Here is a 27,694-nt window from a genome sequence, read left to right on the forward strand (position 1 = left end):
AAGAGATCATTGTCATTCGGAAGATTGGTGTCCACTCCACACACCGGGAATTACCCGATCGATGAGACGATCGATATTCGATACACGTATTACTGTGAGGTTATTCTACTGTGAGGGAGCTAGGAAGAAGGTCGAAGACAGACAAACGGCAAACAGATTGGGAGAAGGATCCCTTGGCGAGTGAAGGATGAAGAAGTAAGGGGCACGCCAAAAACTGGCGATACGTTCGTCGCGTCCATCTCTTCCCGAAAGGGGAATGCTCTATATCCTCCGGAATTCTGGTGTCACCTATGAGAAGACGAGTCGATGGTCAGACACCTATGAAAGCGCCGTCTCGAGCTATTACGGAGCACGCTGTACTTGGCCAGCAAACCTGGCAAAACCCACCTGCCCACGAGGACTTCTAGTGCGACCTTGAGGTTTGAAAGCCCAACGCGTGATGAACTAAAAAAGGGCCGGGTGGAGTGGCCCAGTCGGGAAAATGGAAATGACCAAACAGGGGGAGCTAACTACTACGCTGTAGTTACTCCGTACTAATTTTCTCGATTTCTCACCAGGCGGCAGTCGCGGTTTTGTCCCTCAGTGGATGAAGATATCTTGAATTATGAGTTCTGAATTGAATATGGACACTGGAGGAGTCATAGACAGCGTCATTAATATTACTCAGACTGACTCATACTACAGCCTGATGGAGGGGCAAAAAAACTAGGAACACGAACATCCGCCTGAGCTGAGTGGATGTGGATGGAGCGGTACAACCCGAAGACAACAAGACCGGGCAAGGTGTCTGCCCCAATCATGCGACTGATGGGCTGCGGGTTTTTCTGCTCTTGCTTAGTACGGGCGGTGCGCCGAGTAGACAAGGCCGTGGTTTCAACGGTGTTCAAAGACGAGCATTCCTTGGAATCGATCCGCGGTGAAAGTCTATACTTCTGGAATGCAAGGGGAAAGGAAAGGCATGAGGAGAGCCGAGGCGAGCCTGCATTCCTTGACCAAATAGACCCGCCAGACGGCCAGCAGCGCGTCCTTGAACCTAGATGTATGTGTATACAGTGTATATATAGTCAGAGGAAGAGAATTCAAGCCACGGCGGGAAGAACAATGAGAATAATGAGAGTGGGAAGGTCATCCGTTGTTGCCGACCCGATCCGACCGCCCAGGTGATCTTATCATATCTGATGCTCGTCCGGCCTTGACAACCCTTGTCTTTGCCACTTCCCTCGGTCCTCCCCACCACCCCGTCTCGCTCTGTACCTCCCCTGGTCATTGCTCCATCCTTGCCAACCCGAACTAAACCACGCGCGACTTTTCTTACTTGCTGGTCTACCTCTATTTCGAGGGTCGATCAGGGGACAATTCGCCCGCCTTTCGCTCCCGACCTCCTTCCCTTCCCCGCGTGCTGAAAAAGAGAGAGAGAGAGAGAAAAAAAGAGGCGTCCATGCGCCCACGCTTGGAGGATAAGCTTCGCACCGCGCCATACCTGCTTGACGCGAGGCGTTCACGATAGAACACAATCGACAGCAGAATAGTTCCTCTCGTGTCTACAAGAACAAGCGCTTTCTACCCAGTTTTCGGTGCACAGGGTACCACACTGCCTGTTTGGGCCTCGGGCGTCAGCCCATAGGCTAAACCAGTGGCCCCTCCCACGTCGTCGTGCATAAGTGCAGCCTGACGATCGTATCCATTGGTTTGCATCACGCCGGGGTTCGAGTCCTTGGACTCGAATCTCTGCCTCCTTTGTACGACAGATCTAACGATCCGCGTCCGCATGTTGCCTTCTGGGATTCGGTTACCTAAACCTTGACTAGCAACAGCCGACGCCTGACGACTCACATAGGCGTCCTTCAGCTTCCTCAATTCATTTTTTCTCTTTACTTTTTCTTATTTCTTATTTGCTTTTTCTTCTCTTACCTTTCTAAGATACCCCTTTCTCGTCTGGTGGATCTGGCTGGCTCAGATCATTCTTACCTGTCCACGTCCGCTACCTAAACCACCTGTCGTACACTTTTCCATCCTCGAACCTCATCGGTTGTCATACTTCTAGGACTTTCGAATTTCTCACGCTCACAGCATACCATAACCTACACCCCGATACGATCTATCTCGATAAATGGACGTTGCTCTCGGTCGAGACATCCAGCGCGGTATATCATCGATCATTCCGGCACAGCCGCAATGCCCTTACTTGATACGAACTCAGGACCTTCATATGGCACCATCGATCGAATGAATAATCACGGCGAGGAAGAAGGAGAACGTCTCCTTCAGGAGGGCTACGAAAGCGAAGGAAATGGCAGCACGATAACTTCATCGGAGGATTCGGTCCAGGAAGGCGTTCGAAAAATCGAAGCGATCAATCTCACATGGACCGCAAAGTCGCTGGTCGTTGCCTATATCAGGTTCGTTGGTGTGACGGGGATTTATGTTTTTGGTATCAATAAGCATGCTAACTAGCTCGAAGTATTTTCCTCATGGCGTTTTGCACGTCTCTAGAGGGCCAGACAACCATGTCGCTCTCGGCCTATGCGACCAGTGCGTTTAGCAAACATTCGTTGATTTCAACCGTCCTCGTCGTTCAGAATGTGGTCAATGGTGGGTTCTATCCTCATGCGCGGCGCGGACCGTTGGTATCACGACGGCTGACATTATCTAGCCGTTATCAAACCCCCGATGGCTAAAGTAGCCGATGTCTTCGGTCGCTTTGAGGCGTTCTGCGTCTGCATCTTGATCTACATTCTAGGATATATTCAAATGGCCGCTTCGAACAACGTGCAAGCCTATGCGTCGGCTCAGATTTTCTACTCGGCCGGGTCGACGGGCTTGCAAATACTTCAACAGGTCTTCATTGCAGATAGCAGTAGCCTGCTCAACAGGGCATTCTTGGCCCTTCTCCCCGAGTTTCCTTTTCTGATCACCGTATGGATAGGACCAATGATCGCCGATGCGGTTCTCCAAAACCTATCCTGGCGCTGGGGTTACGGGATGTGGTCGATCATCTTGCCAGCGTCATTCCTTCCCTTGGCGCTCTCGTTGTTGTTAAACCAACGCAAGGCCAGGAGACTCAATCTCATCAAACCCAGAAAGACGCGTCATCTCGGCTTCCTCGCTGCCGCTCGACGTACCTGGTACGATCTTGATATGTTTGGCCTGATGCTCTTGTCGGCAGCAGTGACGCTCATTCTGGTGCCGCTGACGCTGGCTGCCAATGCCAAAAACGGCTGGAAGAACAACAGTATCATGGCGATGATAGGGGTCGGGGTAGTCTGTCTTCTGGTGCTGCCGTTGTGGGAAACATCCAAGAGACTTGCTCCCAAGCCTCTCTTATCCCTGCATCTCCTGAAGCAACGCACCGCCCTTGCCGGCTGTGCTCTTGCCTTCTGGTATTTTAGTAAGCTGGTTCCTTGGCGATCAATTGGCGAGATTCGTGTTTCTGACCGTATGCAGTGGCTTTCTATTTCTCGGTTCAACCGTATCTTTACTCCTATCTTCAAGTGGTCCAGGGATACGAGGTTTCTACGGCCGGCCGCGTTACCCAGACATTTGCATTCACCTCAACGATCGCTGCCTTCGGCGTGTCGATACTCATTAAATTTACGCGGCGATATCGCGTATACGTGGTCATCGGATGCGTGATCTACATCTCTGGTATTGTGCTGATGATGCTGTACCGCAAGGAGGGCAGCTCGCTCGCTCAGATCCTGGGGACCCAAATCGTAATCGGCATAGGGGGCGGAATGCTCAACGTCCCCGTCCAGTTGGGTGTTCAGGCGTCGGCGAGCCATCAAGAAGTTGCCGCCGCCACGGCCATGTTCCTGACGTGTATGGAGCTTGGCGGAGCGGTTGGTGCGGCTATCTCCGGAGCTGTTTGGACCCATAACCTACCCCGGAAGCTGCAGATGTACCTGCCGGAGGAGAACCAGGGAGACGCAAAAGCGATTTTTGGGAAGTTGACCAAGGCGCTAGAATACCCGATGGGATCGCCTGCTCGGGTTGGCATCAACCGGGCCTACCAGGAAACCATGAACAAATTGTTGGTGCTGGCTTTTGTGGTGACCATCCCGCTGATCCCGTTGAGCCTGATGATGGAGAATTACAATCTCGATAAGGTGAATCCCCTTTCTCCCTTTATCCCGTGATCTGCGACGGGCGGCTAATTCAAGCAGATGAGCTCGTCCGATCATGAACCGGTCCCTCTGGACGACGAGGCCGAACCCGAACCTGAAGGACACGTGAAACGAACGTGAAAATGTAGCGAGTGTTTGCACGTTGACGTTTTCATATGGAGCCGGTCTTCAAGAGGGATTGAAATGGCCGTTACTGATTCCGCCGAGATTCTTCGGGACGGAACGATCCCCCACCGTTGAACCCGAGCCTGCAGGCCTGCTTGCTAGGACCTATATACCATGTACTCTTTGCAAATTCTCCGATGCCTGATATCTTCTTGATTGGGGTGGGGGCTTAATAGACCTCTGGATTACGACTAGACTTAGACGAAATGAATGAACGGGGCGTTATTTATTGTTATCACTTGTTCGTATTGCACCTCCTGGATCCCTGCCGAGGGTCATTAAACGTTGACAGTCTCGGGGATCGCGGCTTCTGGCGCTGGTGAAACTTTAGTGGCCGCCGTTTTAAATGACTCCAGAAGAGTAACTAGTTAATAGTTAACGTTATCTAGCTGAGTCAGCCGCAAATGACGAAAACGTTACGTTAACTTAGTTATCCTCGATCGCTCTTTCCTCGGCACGAGTAGGCTGAACAAACATTCAGAAGTAGAGGTAGAGATATAAATAAATATCGAAATCCAATCCAACTAGCGAAAGACGCTCGTCCTGCGCGCGAGACAACAAAGCATCGTCGGCCAGCGACGGCGGCAAAGCAGGTGCTCAACATCGACCGCCCCCGACTCGAGGGGGACTGATTGGGTCCATTCTTGCGATTTCTACCTGATCGGACTGGACTATAGGTAGGTCAGTCAGTCTTCTGTCTTCACTCTTCAGTCTTCGGTCTTTCTCCTTCCCAAGTCCTTCCTAATTTCGTTCTCGTCGGTGACTTTCCCACTCGCTCCCCCATAATCTCTGAAAGAAGAGACGGTCGGAACTGGTTTGCCGTGGCCCCCCAAACTCTGTCTTGAGAGCATCATTTCTCGAGTCTCCAACCGACCGACCCCCTTTCCTTGAGGGGACCGTCGGATCGTCCGTTATCCCCGAGGTCAGAGAGATAGATCGCCCTATATTTATTTTGTTAGATTCTTTGAGTTTTGAGTCTTCAGAAAGAACGACACGAGGGTGGATCATCTAGATCGATCGATAGATTGTTTGATTGACGGTACGAGATAACTACCAAAGGTACGGTGATATTATTACAAGTAGCATCTTCCGACCAGAGAAGAAAAAGAAAAAGAAAAGGGAACCGAAACAACACTGGGGGAGTAAGAACGTGCTAGTCGCAAAAGCGTCTAGACAAGCTAACGGTGCGGGTTGCCCCATCCATTGCAGCTTTCTTTCTTTCCTGGCCCAGTCCCCTGTGCTCCTAATCGTCCTCCACCTCTGCCTCCCACATTGGCTGGCCTTCACCGTCGACGCTTTCACCGCACACCCAACCATTGCGACCTCTGGCGACCGCTCCCATCCAAACGCCTCTCCTCCATCCCTCTCTGCTTCTTCCTCCTTCCCCAACTCTTCTCCTCTCCCGGGATTCGATCATCCCCCCTCATCTTACCCCCTCCCTTCCCTACCATCTCAATCTCCCCCCTTCTCTTTGCTCACCGCATCTTTCCTCCTTTCTCTCTCGTTGCTTGAGGTGGTCTGGACGGACAACCTTGAACCTTCGATTATCTGCACTATCCCCTCTGCAGAGCCTCCAGGTAACTCCGGATCTCCATCATGGTCGTCGCCACTATTAAGTATGCTTTTCTTCTTTGGCTCCTCGGTCGAATTGCCTCGATCATCCTTCCCCCCCCCCCCATTTCCCCGCGGCTGAATACAACCCCCCTCCCTCCCCTTTCTCTGGTCGGGTGACCGGTCTTCTTATCTATCGGCGGATTGCTAATCATCCATTCTTTTTCTTCCAGATGCGTTGTTGTCGGTGATGGTGCTGTGGGAAAGACATGTCTTCTGATATCCTACACGACAAACAAGTTCCCTTCCGAATATGTTCCCACCGTCTTTGATAATTATGCCGTCACTGTTATGTAAGTTGAGGCTCGTCTTCGAACGTCGAACACGCTCTACAATACCTCCTCCACCCGCGTCGCTGAATTCATCAACCCGATCCGACCGTGTTCGATCCTTTGACTGACTCGAACTCACACCCCTAGGATTGGCGATGAACCGTATACGCTGGGACTTTTCGATACTGCTGGACAGGAGGATTATGACCGTCTCCGCCCTCTTTCATACCCCCAGACCGATGTCTTTTTGGTCTGCTTCTCCGTGACTTCCCCCGCCTCCTTCGAGAACGTTCGCGAAAAATGGTTCCCCGAGGTTCATCACCACTGCCCCGGTGTCCCTTGCCTCATCGTCGGTACGCAGACCGATCTTCGCGACGATGCCGCCGTTCGCGAAAAGCTTGCCCGGCAAAAGATGCAGCCCATTCGTAAAGAAGATGGAGATCGCATGGCCAAGGAGCTGGGTGCGGTGAAATATGTCGAGTGCTCTGCCCTGACTCAGTACAAGCTCAAGGATGTTTTTGACGAGGTGAATCCAAGTCCCCTTCCTTCCGGTGGCTTTGCCGCCGCTCCAAGTGGACCGTGCTGACGGAATTCTACAGGCCATTGTTGCTGCTCTTGAGCCCGCCCCCAAGAAGAAGTCGAAGTGCGTCTTGCTGTAAACGGATACGTATAAAAACATCCCGTTGCAGAGAAGGTCAGCACCGCTCCTTAGTTCGAATCATGTTCGTGTCGTTGACGCGTTGTAGAAATGTTCATGACTTATGGAGGAAGAGATGGAAGGTGTTCGAAGCGCATTACGTTGAATATTTTGAACGGCCTATGGAAACTGCGCGCAGACCTACTGCCCACGGCTCGTGGGCAGACACTCAGATCTCAATGATTGCCATCTTCGACACCCCCAATGCCCTTTCCCTACAACCATGGCATTCATTGACTGATACCCTAAACGTTCCAAAAACCCGTGTCGCACAGACATTTTATATTGATGAATCACCTTTACCTTGATCTTCCAGCCGGTTTTATCTTTTTTTATCTTCTTTCACTTTCTCTTTCAATTTCTCTATTACTCCTTTAGCTGCTCTACGATTCTCGTTCTCGCACCGTTCCTTTCCTGTGTCCATTTTCCCGATTCTTTCTTCCCTCTCATCGTCTCTACCGGCGTTGGAAGTCGAGGCGTCTTTGTTTTGGCTGGCTGATGGTATTGATCTGTTTCTTCATATTTTTTTTTCGCTTTTGTTGTCACGCCTGCATCTGCCACACTTAATTGTGCCGTTACGTTATTACCTCGCTTCGATCTGGAAACTAGATAGCTCAGATACAACCAGTGATGACCACATTTATTACCTTGAATTTTTTTTTGTCTCTTTTTCTGCAGAATTGGTAGAGAGAAATTTGGAATCGGGTTTCATCTGATCTCCTGGCAGTCTTTTGTCGTAGAACACATACATAGCGAGCTAGCTTATGTGGCGTAGGGAGACGTGACAAGTTTCACATTATTCAGTACATTCGTTCATCTTCGTGACACACCTCTAGTCGAAGCCTTACTTACATAAAGTCACATTCTGTTTACAATTCATCCTTCTTGGGCGCCGTCTCCTGGGCTTTCTCATCCGCCGCGACTTCCTGGCGTCCGTACCATCCGCCTAGCTCCTCACCGGCGCCGCCCTTCACTAGACTGGTGATGATCTCGAAGGCGACCTGGGCGGCGGCCAAAGCGGTGGTCTCGCCCTTGTTGTCGTAGCTGGGCGACACCTCGACGATGTCCGCGCCCACCACGTTCAGCTTCTCAATGCCGCGCATGATGCGGATGAACTCGCGCGTCGTCCAGCCGCCGGGCTCAGGCGTGCCCGTGCCGGGGGCCGTCGCGGGGTCCAGCACGTCGATGTCCACCGACAGGTAGACGGGCTGCTCCGGGTCCAGGCCGATGCGCTCGACGATGCGGTCCACCACTCCCATGGGGCCTAGATCATCAATGTCGTCGGCGTGGATGCGCATGAAGCCCTGTTCCGGGCCGGGGTTGGTGTAGTCGCTGTCCGTGGTCCCCGTCAACCGCGTGCGCAGACCGGCGTGCGCCGAGGTCGAATTGCAGATCAGGCCCTCGCGGCTGGCCTTGTGGAAGAAGCTGCCGTGGTTGAAGGCCGCCTGCTCCGAGGTCCAGTAGGCCGAGTATCGCACGGGATTCCAGGTGTCCAGGTGCGCGTCGAAGTGCAGCACCGTGATCGGCTTCCCGTAGATCTGGTACAGGGCTCGCAGCGCCGGTAGTGCCACGCTGTGGTCGCCGCCCAGTGTCACCAACTTGGGCTTGCCCGCCGAGATGCCCTTGGTACCGTACTGGGAGTCGGCCGCGGTCAGGGCGGGTCGTGAACCCAGCTCCAGGAAGGCCTCGTACATCTGACGTTCGGCCAGACCGTTGTCGAACGGGGTAATGGGGATGTCGCCGCAGTCCTTGACCGTAGCCCAGGAGCTGTAGGGGTTGATTCCGGCGCGAGTGTTGTAGCTGGTGCCGGCCATCTGGCGGGCACTGGCGGCGCGAATGGCTCTAGGACCGAACCGAGCACCTGCATGGAGAGTCAGCGATTATCAATTTTGGTTTTGAATGCATTTTATTGGTGACGAGAGATCTTTCAGGAGGGGAAACGTACCTGGCCTGTAGCTGACAGCGGTATCAAAGGGAGCTCCGATGACGGCGATATCGTATCGCTCATCGGGCTCGACTAGGCACTTGACCGGCTTCAAGTGCGCGAAGCTGGCGATGCCGGAGAATGACCACTAGAGAATTGACGTTAGTTGGTGGTTTGGAGGCGAAAGAAGATAGCTGAGGAAAGCGGTACACGCACCTCCTGGTCCCATTTCTTCAGCAATTCCTCGCGTACATGGTCAGGAATAGCTTCGTCGTGGTCATGATGAGCATGCGCAGACGCCGTTGCGGCCAAGGCGAGCAACCCTAGGTGGAATTTCATGGCAGGTCGGCTCGACAGAGAAAGGCCTCGGAGAAGGATGGGACGGGGGGGAGTTGAGGGGTGAACACATAAGCGCAAGGGAGGGATGAAGTATAAGTAGTCCTCCGATGTATGGAAATCGAATCGGGGCGAAGTGGGCCTTGCAGCCTCAGGCCGTGACGTCGTCCGGACCTTCCCTTCTCGGCCTTTTTCACTCTCTCCACTTCGTCTCTTCGCTTTCTTCTCTCATACTTTGCCTTTGCTGACCATCGACATTCTCCGACTTGATCTTCCTCTCATTGCCTTCTTCTATCCGCCTCGACCATTGGCTCTTTCATCCCCACCCAACTCGATTTCACAGCATGCCATGCGTCGTGTGGTCGTGACAGGTCTCGGCGCGGTCACCCCCCTCGGAGTAGGTATGTTTATCCCATTCTCCCGGTTATCAACCATCAACCGCCTATCCTCTATCATGAATGCCATTCGCTGCATCGCTTCGTTGTCTGTTTTCATTCCGGCGCAATTCCTCTCTGGCGGCCTCCAATCATCGAGCTCCACTGCTCCCCACTTCCGTCCCGAAGGGGAAGGTCTTGGGAGAAAAGCGCCTGTTGGAACATTACCCCGGAAAGGCAGTTGTACACGATAAGCTCTCCCGTCGTTGCATGACGCACCCAGACGTTGCCGCTTAGACCGCTCGGTTCGCTAAGTGACGCCCGTTTTCTATAGGAATCCGTCGCACCTGGAAACGCCTGTTGGATGGTCACTGCGGCATTGTCAATGTTCGCCATCGCGATTCCAGGTTTGCCGACTTGCCCTGTCAGGTTGCGGCGGTCGTGCCTTCGGGGACGAAGCAGGATGGAGGCTGGACGGCTTCGGAGTGGTTAAGTAAAGATGTAGGTTCCCGGGTTTGCGAAGTTTTGTTGAGCCGAGCTGATGTCCGGTATAGGAGGAGCGCAAGATGGCTCGTTTCGCGCAGTATGCGTTGGTTGCCTCGCAAGAAGCTTTGGCGGATGCCGGCTGGATGCCTACGACATTTGAACAAAAAGAGACGACGGTATGTTTTACGTGCCTCAACTTTTGGTTTACGTATGGCCATTTAACGAGTGCCCAGGGGGTTTGTCTCGGGTCAGGCATTGGGAACTTTGACGAGATTTATAACACCGTCACGGCGTATGAAAAAGGGGTCAGTCAGTCTGTTGAGGCTAATATTGTCGGAGCTATCATCACTGATTTTTCATAGGGCTATAAAAAAGTGTCGCCTTTATTCGTACCCAAGCTTCTGATCAATCTCGGTGCTGGCCATATCTCCATGAAATATGGGTTCATGGTAAGTGATCGATCTCACACCAACCTCACCAGTTTGGAACCGAAAGATTAACCCTATAGGGCCCTAACCATGCGGCAACAACCGCCTGTACCACCGGCGCACATTCTATCGGCGACGCAGCTCGCTTTATCGCATGCGGGGATGCGGATGTGATGGTTGCCGGAGGGGCTGAGTCGTGTATTCACCCCTTGGCCATCGGGGGCTTTGCGCGGGCGCGAAGTCTTGCCACCAGCCACAATGATGCCCCCGAAAAGGCGTCAAGACCGTTTGATGCCGACCGCGAAGGGTTCGTGGTTGGAGAAGGTGCAGCTATGGTCGTCTTAGAGGTACGTGCTTGCCGGAAAAAAGAGTATCTTGTATGGCTTCTCGGGGCTCTGACCGTCATTCTTTAGGAGTTAGAACACGCCAAAGCGCGAGGGGCCCAGATCTATGCGGAACTGAAAGGATATGGCTGCTCCGGAGATGCCCACCACATGACGGCGCCGAAGGAGAACGGGGAGGGTGCCTTCTTGGCTATGAGAAAGGCCCTGCGAAGCGCGAAGATCCAACCGTCCATGGTTGACTACGTCAATGCACACGCTACGTCAACCGTTGTCGGTGACGCGGCAGAAAACGTTGCGATCAAAACTCTCCTTCTTGGGCCTGAAGGAAAGAAGCACGCGGCAGAGGTCAATGTTAGCAGCACCAAGGGGGCTGTGGGCCACTTGCTGGGCGGTGCTGGTGCTATAGAGGCGCTGTTTTCTATTCTGGCTATTCACGAGGTATGTGCCGGCAGCTGTCCATCGAAGACAGACAGAGAGAGAGAGAGAGCCATACTAACTCGTGGGTTTAGAATATGATGCCACCAACAATTAACCTGGAGCGAGCTGACAATGGATTCGACTGCAATTATGCTCCAAACAAGGCGCAAGAACGCCGGATTGACGTGGCTTTGACCAACAGTTTTGGCTTCGGGGGGACGAACAGCAGCCTGTGTTTCTCTCGTGTGGGATGAATGGATGGAGAATGGGTATAATTCCCTCTACTGTACAGCATGCATGGCATACCTCATTCCAACGATTGTACAATAAATAGTTATTAATGGACCTTGCATGGATTCAATCCACCGCACGTAATACTAGCGGTGTCCTCGATCGGGCGCTGTGACACAACTCGGATGGAGAGTGGAGCATTCATTGCAATTGTCTTGACTGCAGCAGCAACTGAATCAACAATGACAGCACCAGGGAATGGCCAATAGAGGACCGAGGTTGACGCCATCCTTCCCCTGCTTCACAACACCCATTCATTCATTCGTCCCGTCCTTTGTGTTGGCGTTCATTGTGTGGAATTGATCTTCGACGGACTCGACTTCGCCCTTTGTATGGCGGCACGTGACGCCCCAATGCGGAGCGCCCCGGACTCCCTGCTATCGGGAAATCAGGCAGATCGATCTCGCTGCCCTCCCCCATCACGACGCAACAGTCGAGTTTGGACTTTCTTGTCCCCGTCGATTTATCTTTCTTTCATTCTGGCCTCCCTGATTCCCAGTGTGGCGACAGAAACTCCCCTTTCGGGTCGGTTGTGGTAATCATGGCTACGAACGGTGACGCCAAAGGTCCGTTGTCCCAGCCCCAACCTGGTCTTATCTCCAGCCAAGCTCCGGCAGCGAGATCTTACTGACTGATTTGCATCGATAGCGTCGTCGGCGGGTACCTTGGTCGATGCGTCGGGATACAAGTTTTCGGAGAAGGATGCGAAACCGACCAAGATCAAGGTGAAGAAGTCGGCGAAGTTGGGGAAAAAGAAGGCCGATGGTGAGTGTCTAGTGCTCTGTCATCAACCTTGTCATTTGTCTCGAGTTCCCATTCCATAGCCTCGATCCTTGGAAAGAGAGGGAGGGAGAGGGCAAATTGCGAGACCGGGGGTGCGCGGCATTGGGCTATACAACGATCTGGAAAGACCCGGGAAATCGGACCAAAGGCTAACTGCTTGCTGTTTACCGGCATAAATAGACCCCCCAGCTTCTCCAGGCTCCTCCCCCATCTTACCGGAAATCGACGAGAAAACCATGGCCGCCTTCCCAACTGGCAAACCGCGCGAGGAAGATAATCTGGAGACGGTCATCTGCAAGACCTGTAAGAGGCCGGTCCTCAAGCAGGGCGCCGCCGAGCACATTCGCGGCTGTATCAAGGCGAAGCAGGAGAAGGCACGGCGCAAGAAAGAGGCGCGCGACGCCGCCAACCGGGCCAAGGAGAAGGGCGACAAGGACGGCGACGAGGAGGCCGCGGGCGGCGAGGGCGACGACTCCATGAAGGGCCAGAAGAGCGCCAAGAAGAGCGCCGTCAAGGGCATGGCGGAGGATGGCACCAAGAAGGGTAAGAAGCGCAAGACCGAGGCCGAAGACGAGAAAGACAAGGAACCCAAGAAAAAGAAAAAGAAGGAGGAGCCCAAGCCCAAGGCAGCCAAGCCCAAGGGTCCGGTCGACGTCGAGAAGCAGTGCGGTGTCACCTTGCCGAATGGCGCTCAGTGCGCTCGCTCTCTCACTTGTAAAAGTCACTCGATGGGTGCGAAGCGTGGCGTGCCCGGTCGTTCGCTGCCGTACGATATGTTGCTTCAGGCCTATCAGAAGAAGAACCAGGCCCGTCAGCAAAGTAAGTGTTGTCTTGGGGTCGTCTTGGGATGTTGCATTGTTCAGAGCTAACACATGAGATCTCTACAGAGGCTGCCATCGATGCCAATGCTCCTCTACAGGATGATCTGGAAAACAACGGCCCCGTGGACTCGGATGAAGAGAAAGACGCCGTGATGGCAGGCATTACTCGCTCCACCCCTGTACCTCTCGCCACCCATACTTTGATGACGACCAAGCAGAAATACAAGTACGTGCGGATCAAAGAGATGCTCTCGCATGCCCTGGGCGGTTCTCGAGGCGGCGGTCTTTTCTCGAACGGCGACGCCTCCGTGGCGGAAGGCAATCCGTTTCAGCCTGTGGCTGATATCCTACCTTCGACAACGTCCCCTGTCTCCGCCAGTGCACCAGAAAACGCTACCGACGCAGGTGGGAAGACTCCCGCAACCGCCACAAAGAAGTTGCCGGTGATGGCCAGCTCGTAAACCTTATTTTTTTTTTTTTTTTTCCCTTACGGCGGCCTCTCTGTCTTGGGCGAAGTGCCCGGCAGAGAACGAAGTGACGACGGCGCTTTGCATTTTATCTCGAAATTGGTTTCTGTTGTAGCGTTATTCTGGGAGCTTCTGCGATAGGAGTCTGGGTCTGGTTTACTTGTGTTGAAATAATGATACCCTCTGAGTCTCTTGGGATGTGGATGTCTGTAAATTAGTTGCTGTCGATTCCTTTAGCTGTCTAGTTTTGTTTTATTGTATGTCTTCACAGGGGGGTATTTGACTCCTGAGTGAAGAATAACTCCAGATATTGTACATGAGAACATATCCTAGTATTTGAATAATACTGTGGGTTTATTATGTCTGCTTGCACAGTAAATTCTAGTATAGTCAATAGATAGCCTATATACTCCGTGATCTACTCCGGACAGTATACTGACCTCACCGGACGAATGGCTGCCTCATACGGGTGCCTTACTGCCTTACTGCCTTACTGCCTCGTTGCCTCGTTGCCTTGACATCATGTGCGGAATCGCGACCAAATCGAGACTTTCTCGACGATCCGCTTCAAACAAAGAATCCCACTTCTCCCTGGAATTCTTCTTGCACCCTCACTCGCTTCTACTGGTCCTCGTCTACCCCGGCAGAAGTACATTGCTTCTGCGCCTGCGGGCGAGAGAGCTCCTGAATCTAGAAAATATCCCCGCTAGATCTTGTCTCGCCATCGTGACCTTCCTTCCCCTTGAGAGTCTAGCTTACTCTCTCTCGCAAATCAAACGAACTTACCTACGACCTCTGCCCACCCTGCTTACCGATATTAACTTATCTCATCCCCGCGGTCGCAATGAGTAATTCCGTCCCGGATCTCGACGCCGTCGGCATCAAAGCCGAGCACGATCTGGCCGATCAATTCCGTCGCGAGGTCGCTCAGCTCCTCGGCCGCAACAACCTCAACTTCCCCGGCGCACAACCTGTCAGCTTCTCCAGTCGCCACCTCACCGAGCTCCAGCGTCAGGACTATTATGTTTGCGAAAAGACGGACGGCATCCGCTGCCTGATGTACTTTGCGCGCGGGGACCCCGAGTCTGGGAATGCGGAAATCCACTACCTGATCGACCGCAAGAACGACTATCGTTACGTGCCGGGCCTGCATTTCCCACTTCCCGGCGACGACTCCTTCCAGTCATTTCATGTCGACACCCTGGTGGATGGCGAATTGGTGAACGATACCTATGATGATGGGACGCAACAGCTGAAGTACCTCGTCTTCGACTGCCTGGTGCTGGACGGACAACCCCTGATGCACCGCACGCTGGACAAGCGGTTGGCGTATTTCAAGGAGAAGGTGCTCAAACCCTACAACGCGCTTTTTGAGCGCTTCCCCGAGGAGAAGGCGCACCGCGTCTTTGCCGTCGAGGACAAATCCACCCAGTTCAGCTACGGCATCGAGATGATGTTCCGCGAGATCATCCCCAAGGTCAAGAAAATCCACGGCAACGACGGCCTCATCTTCACCTGTCGTAGCACCCCCTATCGCATTGGCACCGACGAGCACATCCTCAAGTGGAAGCCCCCGGCCGAGAACACCATCGATTTCCGCCTGCGGCTCGAGTTCCCCACCCTGGAGCCTGACTCCGATGACGAGGCCGACGGCATCACCGAGCCCTACCCGGACTACGACGCCCTGCCCATCTTCCACCTGTTCGTCGGTCTCAATTCCAACGAGTACCGCTTCTTCGGCGAGATGTTCGTCACTCCTGCGCAGTGGGAGGAGATGAAGGCGCTCGGGCAGCCCCTCGACGACTCCATCGTGGAGTGCTCCAAGGACGAGCAAGGCCGGTGGCGCTTCCACCGCATTCGCGATGACAAGGCCGACGCGAACCACATCTCCACCGTCGAGAAAGTCCTCGAAAGTATCCAGGACCGCGTCACGGAGGATGATCTCATCCGCTTGGCGCCGGCCATCAAGACCGCCTGGAAACGACGCCAGGCGCAAATGATGGAAGACGAGGAGCGGAAACGGAGGGCCGCCCGACAAGCGCCACATGCGAACGGGAATGGGGTGAAGAGGAAGTTCGAAGACTCATAAAACTATTCATCTCCTTTTCTTCTCTCCAGGTCTACCTTTTCTTTTAGCCTTCATTTCACCCATCTTCACATTTCCCTCCCTTTTCCTTTTTCCGAAGGAAATCTTAGTTTTTAAAGATCGCCCAAGACTCAAGACATCAACATTACTTCTTCTTTTCTTCATAGGTTGGGATTTTGCGAGGTGTCCGGCGTTCATTTATTGATTGGTTGATTTGTCCTCTAGATTAGAGGATTTCAAAGAACACACGAGCAGAATAAATTTCAGAAAAAGGGGAGGCTGAAGTGGCTCCAGGGGATGTGTACAATGTGTAATTTATGATGCGATGGCTGTCCTTTTGATCTATTCCCTCTTCATATTCTCCCATCTATGATTTCAGTAGAGAAATCGAGATGCTTTCATCGATCATCCTTGGGTACCAGATAGGATTCAATGCATGACAGCAGAAACAAAATACGGAATATATGAGGATTCTATTCTGTAGGGCAGATTTCAATGCAATTGCTTTAAATTGTCCAGGTATAAAACAGGAAGAAAATTGAAGGAATTTCGAATACAAAGAAAGAGCAATTGATTGATTGATACATTGTCATCACACGCACAGACAGAGAGAGAGAAAACAGATCTACCGTTTCTTGATGCTCACGTCGAGGTTGCCGATGGCCCAGGCGGCCACGAAAACGGTCAAAAGACCGGCGGTGATGGTCACCGGCTTGCGCAGTCCATCCCAGGTGGAGTAGTCGTAGGTCACCTAGAATAGGTTTGTTACGTTAGTCGGTGGTCGGAGCTATTTTGGGGAGGGAGGTTGGGAGGAGATTTAAACACTACTTACCACCAGTTGGGAGCCGCGCGCTTCGTCGGACAGGTTCTCCACCGTCAGGGTCAACGCGGTGCGACCCAGCGTGTCCATGAAGGTCTTGTGGCTGGAGATGTGCGATTCGATCTGGTCGGCAGCGGGGAGACCGTTGCTGGAATCGCCCTCGACTAGTTCGTACTGCACGTTGCGGGCGCCCTCGGGCAGGATCACCCGCACGACAGCCTTCTCGTACTGCACGCCCTCCAGGGCCTTGGGTCCCTCGATGAAGGGAACCTTGAGCACGTACGAGTCGGCGCTGGCGACGGCCCGGCGGAGGAAGGACGACAGCTCGTTGTTCCAGCCAATGCGGAAGCTGTAGTTCCAGCCGCCAAAGACCGGGAAGCGGGGGCGCAGCTCCAGGAAGCCGTCACGGTTGGGAGCCTTGCCGGGGCGGTAGCGACTCGTGGAGACGTTGCCGATGTCATCGATGAAGTAGGGGTCCACGGAGCCAGGCTTCAGCGGGTACTTCAGCTCGCGGATGGCCGACGACGGCAGCTGCTGGTAGTTGCTAATGGTCCATTCAACCCGCGAGAACTGGTTCTCGAGCTTGGAGCCGTTGTTGCGCAGCCAGTAGCGTTCCTCCGTCGCCAGGTTGCCGCCCCAGTGGGACACTTCCAGATCCCGCTCCAGCAGCGACGCAGTGATGACAGGCTTGGTGAACTCGTAGCGGATGGTGATCGGGTAGACGGTGCCGGGAGCGACGTCCGAGGTCTCGTAGGGCCCGTACGTGTAGGTCGTGCCCTGACGCTCGGGATCCGCACCGGACTTCAGACCCTTGGTCGAGGTGTAGCCGGGTACATTGGTGCTGGGAAGCTTCAGCTTCGTCTTCTGGGTCACCGTCTTGTAGACTGAAGGGAAGTAGGCGGAGAAGGTGTGCGTCAGGTATTGCCTATCGGATTGGCCGATGGTGGCCGGGCGTGGGCTCAGCGTCGATAGCACATAGTAGGAGATTCCGAGGGTGATCTGGGATTTGGGAGCGACAGGCTCGGGGAACTGGACCAAGTAGTACTGGAAATCACCGCTATAGTCGATATAGTCAGCGTCTGTCCGGGTGAAGAGCCTCAATGGGCGCGCAATCGTGGCCACGAGGACGAGCCACGCTGGCTCATACTCACTTGGACGAGCTCGACTCAACAGCCTCCACGTCGAAGCGGCCTTTCTCGGGGGCCTTCTTGTCTCGGACTTCCAAGCCACCGATTTTATCAACGAGATCCGTTGCGAAGGGGATATAATACTGGGATTGAGGCTTCTTGTCGACGTTCTCAACGACCACGTTGACCGTCTCGCGGACGTAGCCTTTCTCCAGGTTGGTGTTGCGGACCAGGTTCACATTCTTGAAGACCTGGGCGAAGGATTGGGCCCAGGCCAGGCAGGGGAGCCCGCAGAATAGCAGGACGGCGAAGAGGGCAAGCATTGTGACGGAATGCTGCTGCAGATGGAAGAGGGTCGAGGGGGTTGCGACTTGAAGCATCTCGAGATGTGGACACCGTGGCGATGACTAAGCGCCCTGGCAGCTCTCCGCCGAGCTTTGCGGCCTGCGCTGCTCCCTTTCGTCATGACGAAAGGTTTTATGGATATCTAGATCTTCACTACTCATGGATCCTGACTTAGAGGAGCTCTACTCAGTGTAGACTCGGTTATCGAGCAGCTATAGCCAGAATCATTCCGAAATAAGACCGCCTGGAAGACCGCCGTCGCTGGTCGTGTCAATATGGTCAATTTGCCGTCGCAGTCGACATAGAATTAGATTGACAGGATTTCTGCCTAGAATACATGATAAGAACAATAAACTGTCCCGTCCGGTTCATCTCATACCGACACCCACAATCCAGATGGCATCTACGAGGCCCTAATCGTGCCATGTACCGCCGAGGTACCGCTACCATACAAACAGTATGGGGCGGGGACCCACCGGGTACAACCCGCGAGATAAGCCGGACTAAGCCGGACTGAGTAGTTATATCCATCCATTCCTTCTCCGCGCCGCTTCTTCCTCTTCTCCTCTTCATCCCTCCCTCTCTCCTCACTCAATATGCTCCCTTCACGGGCTACGGCACGTCTTTGCTGCCGGTCGGCTTATTCCCGGCTGCTCCCTCAGCGGCGCTTTAACCACAGCCTCCTGTCAAGCAAGTTCCTGAATGTTTCCGAGGAAGTTCGTGATGCTGTAGCAACGGGGAAGCCCGTCGTGGCGCTGGAGTCGACTATCTACACCCACGGTGCGCTTGCGACGACATATATCATTCCGCGAAATTTCAATTGACTCCCTGTTAGGATTTCCGTACCCAGAGAGCGTCGCCCTAGCCGAGCTTCTCGAGTCCGTCGTCAGAGTCAACGGCGGTGTCCCCGCAACCATTGGTATCCTCAATGGTGTAGCCCGAGTTGGTTTGTCGGCGGACGAGCTAATTGAGCTGGCCTCGACTGCTGAGAGGAAAGATGCTCTGAAGGTCTCACGAAGAGACCTGGGCTACATATGTGGTCTGGTAGGTCGACCGATCCTCCCCACCTATCTAGCTAACCGTGTGGTTTGACTGTTCCATAGGGCTTGGCTGGTAAGCGGCTTCACGGCGGCACGACAGTCTCGGGCACTATGATCCTTGCCCATCTGGCTGGTATTCGAGTCTTCGGCACCGGCGGTCTTGGTATGTGGCAACTTTACACTTCCAAACTTGTGGTGGAAGCTAATCGTCCGTAGGCGGTGTTCATCGCGGTGGGGAAAACTCCATGGATATATCTGGTACGATTACTCAACGAGATCTAACAATTTTATTCTAACGCATTGCACAGCCGATCTCACGGAGCTGGGACGAACCCCGGTGGCTGTCGTTAGCTCCGGATGTAAAAGCTTCTTGGACATCCCCCGGACCCTCGAGTACCTCGAAACGGAGGGTGTCTGCGTCGGAACTTTTGCCGATGGTCGCCAGGGCTCTGTGGATTTTCCGGCTTTCTTCACCCGGGACAGTGGCATCAAGAGTCCCAAGGTCATCCAAAACGAGGCCGAGGCGGCGGCCATAATCTGTAAGCTCGAATGACCCGCGCAGCATTCCCTTGTAGTATTGTCTTTGATTCGAGTTTTCCCACTAATTGATCCAAACCCTATCAGACGCGCAAACCAAGCTTCCTTTGTCATCTGGAATGCACTTTGCCAATCCTGTGCCGGTAGAACAGTCCATTACCAAGAGTGAAATGGACTCAATCATCGAAGAGGCCCTCCGACTGGCTGATGTAGAAGGTTTCCACGGAAGCGACAACACGCCATTTGTGCTGTCTAAGATCAAACAACTCAGTGGTGGAAAGAGTGTCACGGCCAACCGAGCCCTAGTCGAGGCAAATGTCCAGCGAGCGACCAAAGTAGCCGTGGAGCTTTCCAAGTTGGAGCAGTCCCAGGGATCGCTTAACGAACGGTAAGTAGGCTTGTCTCTCAACAAGATCTCCATCGACCTATTCTATACAAAAAGCAAATATCCCTAATTGCGAGATGGTCTCCCGCACAGACATATGCCAGCAATTTCCCGCACTGTGAAGGCTGACCAAGCAACCCCAGAGCCAGAGCTGGTGCAGCTCCACTCGACCAGTGAGAATCCCACCGAGAAGCTAGACAAGGCCGATGTTCTCGTTGCTGGCTCCCTTGCTATTGACCTGTCCTGTGACTATGCACCCTTTGCGGGAGAATCCAGCAAGACCCCTGTTCCGCACACGTCCAATCCCGCCGTCATCTCCCAGAGCCTTGGAGGAGTGGGCCACAACGTGGCTATCGCTTCCAGCTACCTCGGAAGCTCCGTTCTCTTCTGCAGCGTTGTTGGAGAAGACCTCAGCGGCCGTGCCGCGCTCTCAACCCTTCGCGAGGAGGGACTCACAACCCAAGGCATTCAGATCCTCCCTGCCTCGGACGGCGCCCGGACGGCCCAGTACATCGCCGTCAACGATGCCACCAAGGACCTGGTTCTCGCCATGGCCGACATGGGCATCATGGAGCTGCCCAAGCACGTTCTCGACTTCGACGGGTTCTGGGAGCCCATGATCGCGCGCACCAAGCCCCAATGGGTCGTCGTCGACGCCAATTGGAACCCCGACGTGCTGGCCAAATGGGTCACTGTGGCCAAGAAACACGGTGCCCGGGTCGCCTTTGAGCCCGTGTCCACGGCGAAAAGCCGCCGGCTCTTTGGTAGCGCCAACGCCGTCATCACACCCTCCACGTCGATCCCCGACCACGGCATCAGCCTCGCCGCTCCCAATCAATACGAGCTGGCAGCCATGTACATGGCCGCGCGGGAGAACAGGCTTCTCGAATCTGACGGCTGGTGGCGCATCATCGACGCCATGGGCATGTCGGCATCCGGGTCCCGGGACCGCCTCGTGGCCATAACCTCCGCCGTCCTGGTGGACCAGGGCATCCCGCAGCAAAGCATCCAGCTCTTACCCTACGTCCCCTGCCTCATCACGAAACTGGGCTCGCAGGGCGTGCTGGTCACCCAGCTGCTCCGCCCGGGTGATCCGCGTCTGACGGCTCCCGAATCCGCCCCGTACATTCTCTCACGCGCCCCGCCGACCGACGAGGTGATCGGCGGCGTGTATATGAGGCTATTCCCTCCGGCGGCGGTGCTGAAGGACGAGGATATTGTCAGCGTCAACGGCGCGGGCGACACGCTTCTCGGAGCGGTCATCACGGGGTTGGCCAAGGGCAGAGGCACAGGCACGGTGGAAGACGTGATCCCACTTGCACAGGAGGCTAGTCTTCGGACACTGAAGAGCGCAGGAGGAGTCAGTAGCGATATCATCAATTTGCGACAGCATTAATTCGATCGGTTTGCTCTTATTTGTCAGAATACGGGGCATTTGAAGGTACATGGAAATATTGGAAGCATTAAACGAAGAAAAATAAACTAGCGAGCATTCATTGAGAACGTCCTATTTGGAATCATTTCGAAACTTTTTATCGAGATCTTTCTAACACATGGGATGAATGGTTTGACCCTCGTAGTTCGTCGGTAGTATCAATCCAAGTAAACCAATCAGGGCTGGGCGATCTGGCCAGCTCCACAATCAGCCCTAACAGGCTGTGCTCAAAAAACGTCGATCTATATACAACTGCAGGGTATCACGATGATCCTAACCCCTTACAAGACAATTTTAAAGTTAAAGCATTGATCAACAGACACATCACGTGGGAGAAAAGAAGGAAATATTAACCCAACGCCCTCTCGACCCCTTCGCTTCCAACCACCGGGATTCTCTCTACCGTTTCCTTGCCCGCGCGATTCGGTCCGGTGGCCTGGAACCCGGCCGGAACGAGCGCCGGATCTAGCAGGCCGGTCTGCACCAGCACGCTGGCCTGATCCCAGTAAATGTTGTGGCGGGCGATCTTTCCGGCGGCAAACAGGGCCGTCATGACGAGAAGGATGCGTACGGGGCGGTCGGTAGGCGGGACACCCGGCAGGAGCCAGGGGATTTCCTCGGTGTGGATGAAAGTGAGGAGCAGCTCGTCGACGATGCGGTTGGGACCGATAGTGCGGGAGAGTAGGCGGATGCTTTGTGAGGAAGGTCCGGAAGGGAAGAATTGGGTGGTGTAGAAGGCGATGATAGAAGCCGGCGTGGTTCCTTCGATCAAGTCAGTGGGTTGCCCTCGCTCTTTCTGGTTTTAGGGGTAAATGTGGAGAAGAGGTAAGGAATGAAGAAAACAAAAGACCAAGGGGACCTCACCGCCAATCATGGTAGGAACGCAATTGACCGACGCGGTCTCATGCAGTTCGGTCGTCAGGTCTGAATGATAGCCGTCGTTCTCGCCGAGCGATGGCCCTGCGCTACCTGCCATTAGGTTTAAGGCTTGAGTAGCGTGCGTATCGGTCTCCTTAGTATTCCGGTTGTTATAGAACAGATTACGCCAGTATTCCTCCCACACGGTCTCAACCTCGGGCACGTTCCAGTTGCCGCCAGGCCATCCGAACCCGCGCTTCAGGCAGTCCAGGGCGCGGCTCCATGCGAGGCGCGAGCTGATGCCGTCATACATTTTAGAGGTAGACTCGGCGAATCCGGGGTCGGACTCGGGGTAAAAGAAGAGATGGCAGCGGTGGCGCTTTTTGCTCGGATGGCTGTGGTAATCATCGTGGAGGGAAGCAGGATGCGGGCCTGCAAGATGGATTTGAATGGGAAGTAATGAGAGTGTAGCGTAACAGGAGTTGGTGGTTGAAGAGGTGGTGGATTGCGGGATGATGTCACAGGGTTCCTGCGGCTGGTGCTGTTGCTGCTGGTGCTGCCCATTGAGAAGGAAACTGGGAGGCTCGGGATAGTAGGTCACCAAGGCACAGAGTCGAGGGAAGGGGTTGGTGGCTGAGGCCGACTGATGATGAGAAGAAAGAAGTAGGTAGGCAGGTCGGTGATATGCTATCAACGATATTTAGTCAAGGCGCGCCGTCCGTTGAAAGAACGGAGGCAAACACATACCGACCACCGCATAGCGTTCTCCCGGCTCCAGGTCATCCTCGCGTTCGTGCAGAAGTTTCTCGAGTTCCTTGCGTTCACGTTCCGGTTCGTCCGTCACCGATGCGACGAAAGGTAGGTATTCGACGTCGAACCCTTCATCCTGGAAGCGGCGGATAACGTTGGAATCGAAGTCGGGCGTGTTAGAGGCGATGTAGAGCCGTCGGGGCTCGCTAATGGACTTATTTTTCTGCTTGTCATAGCTCAATGTCGGGGACATCGGAGGCTGCAGGAGCGAGCTGCTGGCGCTGCTACGGCGGCGGCGGATGTGTTGACGGAGGCGGTCCATTCTCCGGGGGCAGGCAACGATAGGGAGTCTCACAAGTGAGTCAACTTCAGGAGACGCATTCCAGGGAAAAGAAAAGGGTTTAAATCCAGCCGCGGAGCGCTTGGCGAGGACAACAATGACGTCGACGAGTATTGGCATTCCGCAATGGTCTCCGCCGCCAAGAGCCAAGATAGGGCTGATGCAGGCCATAGGCAGACAGATAGGAATTTGTGGTCTCGTTTATGCATGGTTTCTGGGCTTTCTGAGCTAGTGTTGTTGTTGCTGCTGTACAGTCTATGCAGGAGGGTCGCAATAGGGTGGTTCTCCTTCCGCGGTCCCATCATTTTTCCCCTCCTTCAACCTTTTTTCATGTCCGTCTTAAAACCCCGTCAACCACTGGCGCTGTTCCGTCACAGTCTCCGATCCCCCTTCCTCCCCGATTAAGTAGCAGGCATACGTCGGTCGCTGCAGACTCTGTCGTGCGACCTCGCAGTCCAGCCGGATGTCCTCCACCAAGGCCTCCAACGACACATAGTCGTACTCGGGTCGAATATATCCCAGGATCAGCAGGTTCAGGTTGGTGCCGTAAAAGTCTGGTAACTTGTGAAATTTCACGTGGCCGGGCTCCCCGGTGGCCGTAGGCGAGGGCGACGAGAGTGGTGGCATGATGTGAATTTCCTATCAGCGAGCGTGAGTTCTCCTGGGTCTCCTCTCATCATGGTTATACTTCGTTTGGTCGCAACATACCACTGATCGCGTGGTATTCTTGTAGAACGGATTGTATCCGATGCTCAACACGGCAGGAAGTATGTTCGTCGACGTCGGCGACTCAGTAGAAGGATCCAAGGCGACAACGCCATAGTACACCCCGACCTGGAGATCCGGGTAGTCCGAGAGCCCGTCGGCTGGAATGTTGGCCGTGGGGATACCCAACTATAAGCCCACCATTAGCCGGCCTCGATTGCACAAACCGCAGGGGGGTATTTATAGATCAATGATCCATCCATCGGGTTCTCACCTCTTTACTCCCTCGTCCGAACCCTTTGATTACGGGTCCTGACAAGCGCACGGGAAACGGGGCTTCGGGGCCGCTGTCCGGCCCAGTTACGGGATCGCGAGGACCGTCTGGTCGCATGGTATAAGAATCGGATCAGCGGGGGGGGAAGATCAGGATCGACGGGAATGATGTGAGGTAGTGGGAGTCAGAACAATGAGGGGAGAGAGAGGAAGAGAAGGCGATGGAAGAGAAGAAAAGCGGCGGTGGGGTCCTGCCGGAACGGGACTGCTTATCGATAAAGCGGCCACGCGGGGTTCGCGCCTTCCTAATTGGTCCGGAGGTGATGTGATTTCTGCCTCGGGTGTCGTTTCTACTATACTCGGTAATATTTGGATACTTGGAGATCCTTGGATGCGAACCACCATGTGGCATTTCCGGCATTCGTCCCGTAGTCAAACATCACGCAAACCTCATGCAAGCCAGATCCGGTCCCGTATGTAGAGGTACATATGTACAAAAGTGCTACCCGTACGGATCGATCAATCCGCAACTATCAAGGCAAGAACAAGACAAACAAAGACCAACATGAAAAGAGAAAACAAAGAAGCTATGTCGAGAGCTTCCGAGGGAATCATCCGAAAAATATGTACCAATGCAAAAGATGTCGACACCCAGGGTGTCCCATCTGACATAAAAAAGGAAACAAGGAATAGAATAAAAACGAGATGGAACGAAACCCACATATAACAATCACAGACAGCCGACATTTTTATGATCCCTTCCGAGTATGAGCCGTATGAACTGATTAGAGCGTAAGAGACGTATATCCCTGCGTGATCCATAAATAAAAAATCAAATACATGGTAGAAACTAGAACGGTCAGCCTCATTCATGAACACATCTTGCTCTGTCAAGCTCTCGCATCACTTACATTCATCACAATAAGCATGGGAATGTCAAACACATCACGCTTGACTGTCCAGCAGTATGCGCATTCGACTTTGCCATCCTTGAACCCCAGCTGGTTCATCCCCGCTTCGCTGGCGATGCCGCCTTTGCGCAAGTGGTTGTTCCATCGCTGGTGGTCATCCGACTGCGCCAGTTCCATATCTTCCTTCGTCTTGTATTTCAACAGCTTGCACGTGGTCATCACGCTGCCGCGCGAGTCCCCAAAGGCAAGCCGCGCGAAATCCTCGTAGAATTCGACGACGCTATCGTCATCCAACAACTCCGCCAAAAACACCGGATGGGGCCGACCAGGGGCCGTGGCCTCGCCGGCGGAGCTGCGCGGCGTATAGCTGCGGGAGGACGCGCCTGATCCCGGAACGGTGCCGCCGGTGTTGACGTTCAGGTTCGGCTCCTTGCCCAGCAGCACATCCTTCTTCCATCCCGTCAGGATGCTGAATTCCTTGCCAACTGCTGCAATCTCCCCCGTCCGACGGCAGACGATAGTCGGGGTGCCACACGCGTTGATGAAGTCCTCGTACTCAAAAAGTGTGCGCTGGAAGCACTTCTCCATGAAGATAAGATCGTCGCGGTTCAAGGTTTTAGTCGTAGCAATAAAGGAGGGTCGGATCGAGGCCAGTGCCTTGGCGATCTGCAGGGTTTTTTGCGGGGGGAAGCGCCGCTGGATGAAGGCGGTCAAATTGTGGAAGCGATTCGTGTAGGCATACGGCTCCTTGACATTCTCGTAGATGGACGACGGGTTGCGCTGACGTCGTTTGGTGCCCACCTGGAGGCTCTGGTGCTTCAGGCTCGGCGTTGTAATCGTCGGACGCTGTCCATTCGGGACGAGACCGTTGGAATTGTTCGCAACGGCGGCGTGGAATGTCGCCTCGTCGAAGCCGGTCGTCATGTGAGGACTAGTCGTCGCGCTGGGGCTGGCGAAATTTGCCGGGGGGCCGCTTTCGATGGCGAACGCATGGGGCGCGTCGGCTTTGGACAGATGCCCGGGGATCACGCTCCCCTGGCCAGAATGGGGGTAAACGCCACCCACATTCATGTGCGGCTGACCCGAGGACTGGCCATTGGACCACTCGTTGAGCAGGGGATCACCAAACATGAACGGCTGCTGGCCCCCGGGGCTGTCCCCGAAGGCGGCCGTACCGGTAATCGGCGTATTTGAGAACTGGGCCGATCCGCTGCGTCCCATCGACCCTCGCTGCGTGGCGGAGTCGCTGGGCGAATCTCCGGCACCCGTCGCCATGTGTCCAAGCATCCCAAATTCCAGCGCACCGTACCGATTTTCGAAGTTCATGCTCGACAGGTCAAAGTTGAACAGAGCCGGGTCACTGGGATCGAAGAACGGTCCGGCCAGCGGGTTCTGGTTCTGGGTGGCCGCCCCCGAAACGGTTGCGCTGGGCGGTTGCTGACCCCCGGTAGACGACAGACTGTTGTTTCGGGCAGTCGGCGTGGTCTTCAAGTTGAAAGTCGGAGACATGGGAGATTGCGAGGTGAAGGAGTTCTGATTAAGAGTGTTCTCTTGGTAGACGTTATATGAGCTGGATTGGGGCGTGGGATAGAAGCTTGGGGCCGAGTTCTGCGGTGTGTTTGCATTGACGGCATTGGCGCCGTTTCTCGACAAGGGAAGGCTGTTGCGCATCGTATTGCCGTAGAAGTTACCTCCGATTCCAGGCATCAAGGCTCCGTCGGGCGCGTCGTGCAAATATTTGGCCTTCTTGCGAACGCCGTCGTGGCAGGCATCCTGGAGGCCTCGTTTGATACACCGCTGACATGGTCTCTCATCGCCTAATCGCAAAGCTTTGAATTAGTCTCCGGTCTTCACCGCTCCACCGGGCGTCCCAAAAGCGCAGGCAAGAGAACGCCTTCTGATGTCCTAAGGCATCTATAGGTACGGGAAAGATGGTACAACAAGGGAGTTTAAAACAGGGGCAGGCATAGCGTACCGCAAGTCAGATGCGCCCGCTGGCAAGCAAAGCAAGCCCGTCGGGCCTTCTTCCGCCGCGGACGCGACGGGTCTTTCGCGTTGGTGAATTTCTGGCCATTCTCCACTGGCGTGTTATCGCCGCCATTAGTCGTGCTCTTGGGGTGCTCCGAGGGCTCTCGAAGATCCTCAACACCCTGCACAGACCCGCCGGGATCGGCAGAAGCCGAGGAGCTATTATCCTGATGTTCGGCCTTCATCTCGACATGAAAGTCCGCAGGCGACAGACGCGACCGGTCCGAGTGAAAGCGTTGCGCCGTATGAGTGAGCGATGGCGGAGCGGGCGGGAGGAGGGGGATGATCGGAAACGGTGCCGGCTCTTTTGTGGTTGAGAGGGAGTCGCAGCAATGGGACCGCCTTGCCACCTATTCTTCTCGCGCTGTACAAGACCACTTCGGCGCGGCGCGTAAGGAGTACACGGGTTGCAGTCCAGTTTGACGAGTCAAATCGGAGACTGTCACGCGTCTAGTCGGGCAGTAACAGCAAATTGGCCGTTCTTTCACGGACCGAGGGCATAGAAACCAGGATC

The 27,694-nt window shown here is 54.4% G+C and overlaps 9 protein-coding genes across 9 annotated transcripts; 5 read left to right on the forward strand and 4 right to left on the reverse strand.

Annotated features, from left to right (window-relative positions):
* Window positions 1-2,110: 2,110 nt before the first annotated feature.
* mirC (siderochrome-iron transporter MirC) lies at window positions 2,111-4,244 on the forward strand (the record flags this gene model as incomplete). Its single annotated transcript, XM_053095883.1, has 6 exons — window positions 2,111-2,144; window positions 2,201-2,399; window positions 2,462-2,592; window positions 2,654-3,388; window positions 3,445-4,106; window positions 4,164-4,244. 6 exons carry the CDS (start codon window positions 2,111-2,113, stop codon window positions 4,242-4,244), a joined length of 1,842 nt encoding a protein of 613 aa, XP_052960057.1.
* Window positions 4,245-5,885: 1,641 nt separating this feature from the next.
* On the forward strand, window positions 5,886-7,177 carry cdc42 (Rho family GTPase CDC42; the record flags this gene model as incomplete). Its single annotated transcript, XM_053095884.1, has 5 exons — window positions 5,886-5,905; window positions 6,074-6,193; window positions 6,320-6,698; window positions 6,772-6,815; window positions 6,919-7,177. The coding sequence occupies 5 exons, from the start codon at window positions 5,886-5,888 to the stop codon at window positions 7,175-7,177; spliced, it is 822 nt and encodes a 273-aa protein (XP_052960058.1).
* A 561-nt stretch (window positions 7,178-7,738) lies between these two features.
* Window positions 7,739-9,132, reverse strand: KD926_010401 (agmatinase; the record flags this gene model as incomplete). Its single annotated transcript, XM_053095885.1, has 3 exons — window positions 7,739-8,730; window positions 8,815-8,941; window positions 9,010-9,132. The coding sequence occupies 3 exons, from the start codon at window positions 9,130-9,132 to the stop codon at window positions 7,739-7,741; spliced, it is 1,242 nt and encodes a 413-aa protein (XP_052960059.1).
* Window positions 9,133-9,478: 346 nt separating this feature from the next.
* KD926_010402 (uncharacterized protein) lies at window positions 9,479-13,534 on the forward strand (the record flags this gene model as incomplete). The annotated part of the gene is made up of 11 exons (XM_053095886.1): window positions 9,479-9,530; window positions 9,838-10,004; window positions 10,058-10,165; window positions 10,223-10,294; window positions 10,352-10,438; window positions 10,498-10,764; window positions 10,831-11,199; window positions 11,271-11,412; window positions 12,118-12,234; window positions 12,433-13,071; window positions 13,140-13,534. The coding sequence occupies 11 exons, from the start codon at window positions 9,479-9,481 to the stop codon at window positions 13,532-13,534; spliced, it is 2,415 nt and encodes an 804-aa protein (XP_052960060.1).
* An 850-nt stretch (window positions 13,535-14,384) lies between these two features.
* Window positions 14,385-15,629, forward strand: KD926_010403 (mRNA guanylyltransferase; the record flags this gene model as incomplete). The annotated part of the gene is made up of 1 exon (XM_053095887.1): window positions 14,385-15,629. One exon carries the CDS (start codon window positions 14,385-14,387, stop codon window positions 15,627-15,629), a length of 1,245 nt encoding a protein of 414 aa, XP_052960061.1.
* Window positions 15,630-16,251: 622 nt separating this feature from the next.
* KD926_010404 (dolichyl-diphosphooligosaccharide--protein glycotransferase subunit OST1) lies at window positions 16,252-17,953 on the reverse strand (the record flags this gene model as incomplete). Its single annotated transcript, XM_053095888.1, has 3 exons — window positions 16,252-16,377; window positions 16,459-17,503; window positions 17,598-17,953. The coding sequence occupies 3 exons, from the start codon at window positions 17,951-17,953 to the stop codon at window positions 16,252-16,254; spliced, it is 1,527 nt and encodes a 508-aa protein (XP_052960062.1).
* Window positions 17,954-18,514: 561 nt separating this feature from the next.
* KD926_010405 (pseudouridine-5'-phosphate glycosidase/carbohydrate kinase family protein) lies at window positions 18,515-21,276 on the forward strand (the record flags this gene model as incomplete). The annotated part of the gene is made up of 7 exons (XM_053095890.1): window positions 18,515-18,698; window positions 18,754-18,962; window positions 19,022-19,121; window positions 19,175-19,216; window positions 19,267-19,497; window positions 19,583-19,883; window positions 19,974-21,276. 7 exons carry the CDS (start codon window positions 18,515-18,517, stop codon window positions 21,274-21,276), a joined length of 2,370 nt encoding a protein of 789 aa, XP_052960063.1.
* A 388-nt stretch (window positions 21,277-21,664) lies between these two features.
* KD926_010406 (dienelactone hydrolase) lies at window positions 21,665-23,434 on the reverse strand (the record flags this gene model as incomplete). The annotated part of the gene is made up of 3 exons (XM_053095891.1): window positions 21,665-22,077; window positions 22,180-22,860; window positions 22,921-23,434. 3 exons carry the CDS (start codon window positions 23,432-23,434, stop codon window positions 21,665-21,667), a joined length of 1,608 nt encoding a protein of 535 aa, XP_052960064.1.
* Window positions 23,435-23,602: 168 nt separating this feature from the next.
* Window positions 23,603-27,365, reverse strand: KD926_010407 (uncharacterized protein; the record flags this gene model as incomplete). Its single annotated transcript, XM_053095892.1, has 4 exons — window positions 23,603-23,902; window positions 23,972-24,157; window positions 25,153-26,969; window positions 27,128-27,365. 4 exons carry the CDS (start codon window positions 27,363-27,365, stop codon window positions 23,603-23,605), a joined length of 2,541 nt encoding a protein of 846 aa, XP_052960065.1.
* Between the last annotated feature and the right edge of the window lie 329 nt (window positions 27,366-27,694).

This window comes from Aspergillus affinis (assembly GCF_023601865.1).
Source record: "Aspergillus affinis strain CMG 70 chromosome Unknown NODE_7_length_541545_cov_85_609384, whole genome shotgun sequence".
Lineage (NCBI taxonomy): Eukaryota > Fungi > Ascomycota > Eurotiomycetes > Eurotiales > Aspergillaceae > Aspergillus > Aspergillus affinis.